Here is a 3,412-nt window from a genome sequence, read left to right as displayed (position 1 = left end):
TCTAGTAAAATCTATCTCACAAGGTAGGGGTAAGACTATGTACACATTACACTTCTAGATTCCACTTGTGGAATTATATATACTGGACATGTTGTTGTTGTGGAATATTCATGAATATTTGTATATGTTGAAGCACACACAGTACTAGCCCCTTATATATTTATTCCTTGACCCAAAAAAGACAGCAAAAAAGATTTGATTTGTTTTAGAAGAGTTAATTTGGGTTGTTAGCTAGCTAATAATTTTCATTAATTCCTCTGAATTTTTCATTATCTTCTTTAGATCTATTGAGTCTTGGAAGATAATAAAAATGGAGAGCCGCAATTTGTGTACATTTCTTGTTTTGTTGTATCATCATTTTCTGTATATCCGTCTTAATTAGCTAGTGACCATATATGCATTTTTTCCATATATACATACATATATATATATATATGTATATATATGTGTGCAAAACTAGTTGTTTGTATATCAAATATCAATCGATCAATTCACGGTAATGGTGATCGACACAACAATTTCTGGTTTTGTTTTGGAACTTTAAAGACAAAATAGAAACAAGTGGAAAGCATGCATGCAATCTTGTGTATGTCCTCTCTACCCCCTCTTTACGCGTGTCTCTCTTCCAAAAAGAATAATAAGAAGAGAGAGGGAGAAACAAACCGTTTAAAGTTAGCAAGTTTGACAATCAGGTAGCTGTATTACACAAATTAAGGGCTTTAATTATGGCATAAAAATTGCCTAAAGTGTCAGTTACAATTTTAGGAGATCTTCCTATATTATATATGTAAGTGTCAGCTAATTAACTTGAGTAAAATTATTTTTTTACTCTCTACTTTTGCCATAAAATTAAAATTCAGAACAAACTTATCATCAAAACAAATAAGAATTTTAAGAAGTTAATTACAATCTAGCAAGCCTTTCTTAATCCAAAGTTTAAGAAGCATATCATATAACATTAAGAACAACTGGTACTACAACTACAGAACATGAAAATAGTGGGTAGGGTAGTATTCGTTACAATAAAATTTTATCTTATTCCTATATCACAGTTACGTTAAAAGAAAAAGCTTTTTGATCAAAGGCAATTGTTTGGATATATGTGAGGAATAGTTTAAGAGTAGACAAAATAAGATAGATGACAAAAACTATATATGAAGCCTTTTACGTTACTTTAATTAGTCTGTATTCACACTAATTAAATAAGACGTGCTTTTGGTGTTTACATGAAATATTATCCAAATTTCGTAGTGTCGTCTTACTGTGGTACTACTCTCATATCCAGTTGATAATTAGTGAAACATATATATCCGTGTGCCATTAGCTTGTGTTAATAGAAAATGTGACTTAATAATGTTTAATTAGACTATAAAAGCCTAGCTAGTTCTGATGAAATTAGATGAATATTTTGATGATATATACAATATTTCTTTTTCATTTCACTCTGATGCTTTGTTGTTCTGTGAAATTAAGCTATGGAGATGAGCATGGAGCTGTCTGCTCATCTCAACCAGGAAGTTGATGAATGCATCATTCAGGAGCAAGACCAATTCATGACAAATATGGTCGAAATCATGCACATGAGCCTTCCTCCCCATACTAAGATATCAGATAAAGCCAAACAGACCATGAAAGAATGTGTCTCTGAGTTCATATGCTTTGTAACATGCGCAGCCTATGATCATTGCCAGCGTGAGCAACGCAACACTATTACTGCTAAAGACGTGCTTTGGGTCGCGAGCAAGTTTGGTTTTGATGACTATATGGAACCATTGACTTTGTACTTGCATAGTTATCCTAAGGATGATGGTGGTGAGCCTGGATCTCGAAGAAGGGAGACTTTGTTGAAGCGTCCAATGGTTGATCAAGCTCCAAGCTGCAACATCATGCCCTATCACCTGCCTCCTAATTTTCCTGTGGCTCATCACCACTTTGTGTATCCACCATTGATGAGAAATGGTGATATGAAGGGGGATGCATCAACTGGAAGCACTTCTCACTGTGTAATGGCTTTAGTGGATAGTGAAGTTGAGTCTCCTGCGGAGGAGGAAAATGAGTGATAAATTTCTCTATTGAAGGAATTAAGTTGTTGTTGAAACTTCAAGAGCAGTGAAGAAAGTAGACTATCTTTTCTATGTTACCTAATTTGTGACTTATTCACAATCTAGGATAGTTCTTATTTTTAAAGTTTAAGAATGTGTAACTAAGTGAGCCAAATGGTGGCTCCTCCAATTGGCTGTTTGTTTATTTTGCTATCTATCTATTTTGAGTATTCGGTTGGTGATTGCTTGTTCCTTATATATATTTTGATGCAAAATCCTTGTAATCAATCAAACACCATGTTAATTAGTCCTAATATTTGAAAATGATATAACTAACATGGTAATATGTTTGTGATGAGTAGCACTAATATTGAAATGATACAATATACAAAACTCAATGGATATTCGGTGAGCCGGTTCGACCACCTTATATAGATGAATGTAGGATGATTAGATATTATTTGAAAACCTAAATTTAGTTATGTAAATCAATTGTCATACCAAACAGTCAATTTGAAAATTTTCTTTCTTCTTTTAGATTTCAACAACATTTTTAAAAGAGTTTTTCAGTATAAATAACAGATTTCGAAATCTCTAAGTCTTTCAAGAGCTTTGCTTTAAAATGATGAGCAAAGAGTAATTTTCCTATCCCTGTTAAATGTTAATGATATTGCTTTTTATATGTTGTCTTGTAACTTGGATGATGGCATTAAATTGAATGCTTTAGCCTAAATGAATCATTGGTTTTCAAAGGATGGGTTAATAGTTTTAAATGGTAAATCATATATTTTGGCATTGTTAAAATGACTTGCAAGTCTTAGTATGACGATACCAATAGAAATGTCTTATTATGATAACTCTAACTAAATAGGAACTTGTAAATGTTTTAAAGGGGCCAAAAGAGAGTTTGTGTAATGACCCTAAAGGTCATTTTTGAAATTTTTTGTAAAATTACCATTTTACATCTCGGGATAGTTACCCCGAGTCATAATTGATTAGTGTTTCGTTTTGGTTTTGGTAATTCATTGAAAAGTTTAGATTTTTGGAAGTTTTTGAGTTTTGAAGGCTTAAGTTTTTCAAAAGTGGTATTTGGTACCAACCTGAGCTACAAGTCTCATAATGAAATTCCTTTAGTTCCATCAACTTCAAAATGTGAAATTTGATCTAGGAGAGTCGTCATTTCTAAATTTGGAGTTATTTTGTGGATTTGAGGTCTGAAGTTTGGACTATAGTTTGATTTTTTGGTCAACATTCAGAGTTCATATACTCCAATTGGATTTTCAATGACACTATTGGATTCAGGAGGTGATTTTAGGCCTAGAAAGCTTTTTAGTGTATTTTTCAGGTGCTCAGAAGGCATTTCGGTCTTT

The 3,412-nt window shown here is 32.6% G+C and overlaps 1 protein-coding gene across 1 annotated transcript; it reads left to right on the top strand.

Moving 5' to 3' along the window:
- Positions 1–1,475: 1,475 nt before the first annotated feature.
- Positions 1,476–2,208, top strand: LOC129875568 (nuclear transcription factor Y subunit B-1-like). Its single transcript, XM_055950876.1, has one exon. It carries the CDS (start codon positions 1,476–1,478, stop codon positions 2,058–2,060), a length of 585 nt encoding a protein of 194 aa, XP_055806851.1. The 3' UTR covers positions 2,061–2,208.
- The last annotated feature ends 1,204 nt before the right edge of the window (positions 2,209–3,412 follow it).

Source organism: Solanum dulcamara, chromosome 2 (assembly GCF_947179165.1).
Source record: "Solanum dulcamara chromosome 2, daSolDulc1.2, whole genome shotgun sequence".
Taxonomy (NCBI): domain Eukaryota; kingdom Viridiplantae; phylum Streptophyta; class Magnoliopsida; order Solanales; family Solanaceae; genus Solanum; species Solanum dulcamara.
This window is presented reverse-complemented; position numbering and strand designations above follow the sequence as displayed.

Coding starts and splice junctions, on each gene's coding strand:
- LOC129875568 (XM_055950876.1), top strand. CDS start 1,476: ATGGAGATGAGCATGGAGCTGTCTGCTCATCTCAACCAGGAAGTTGAT.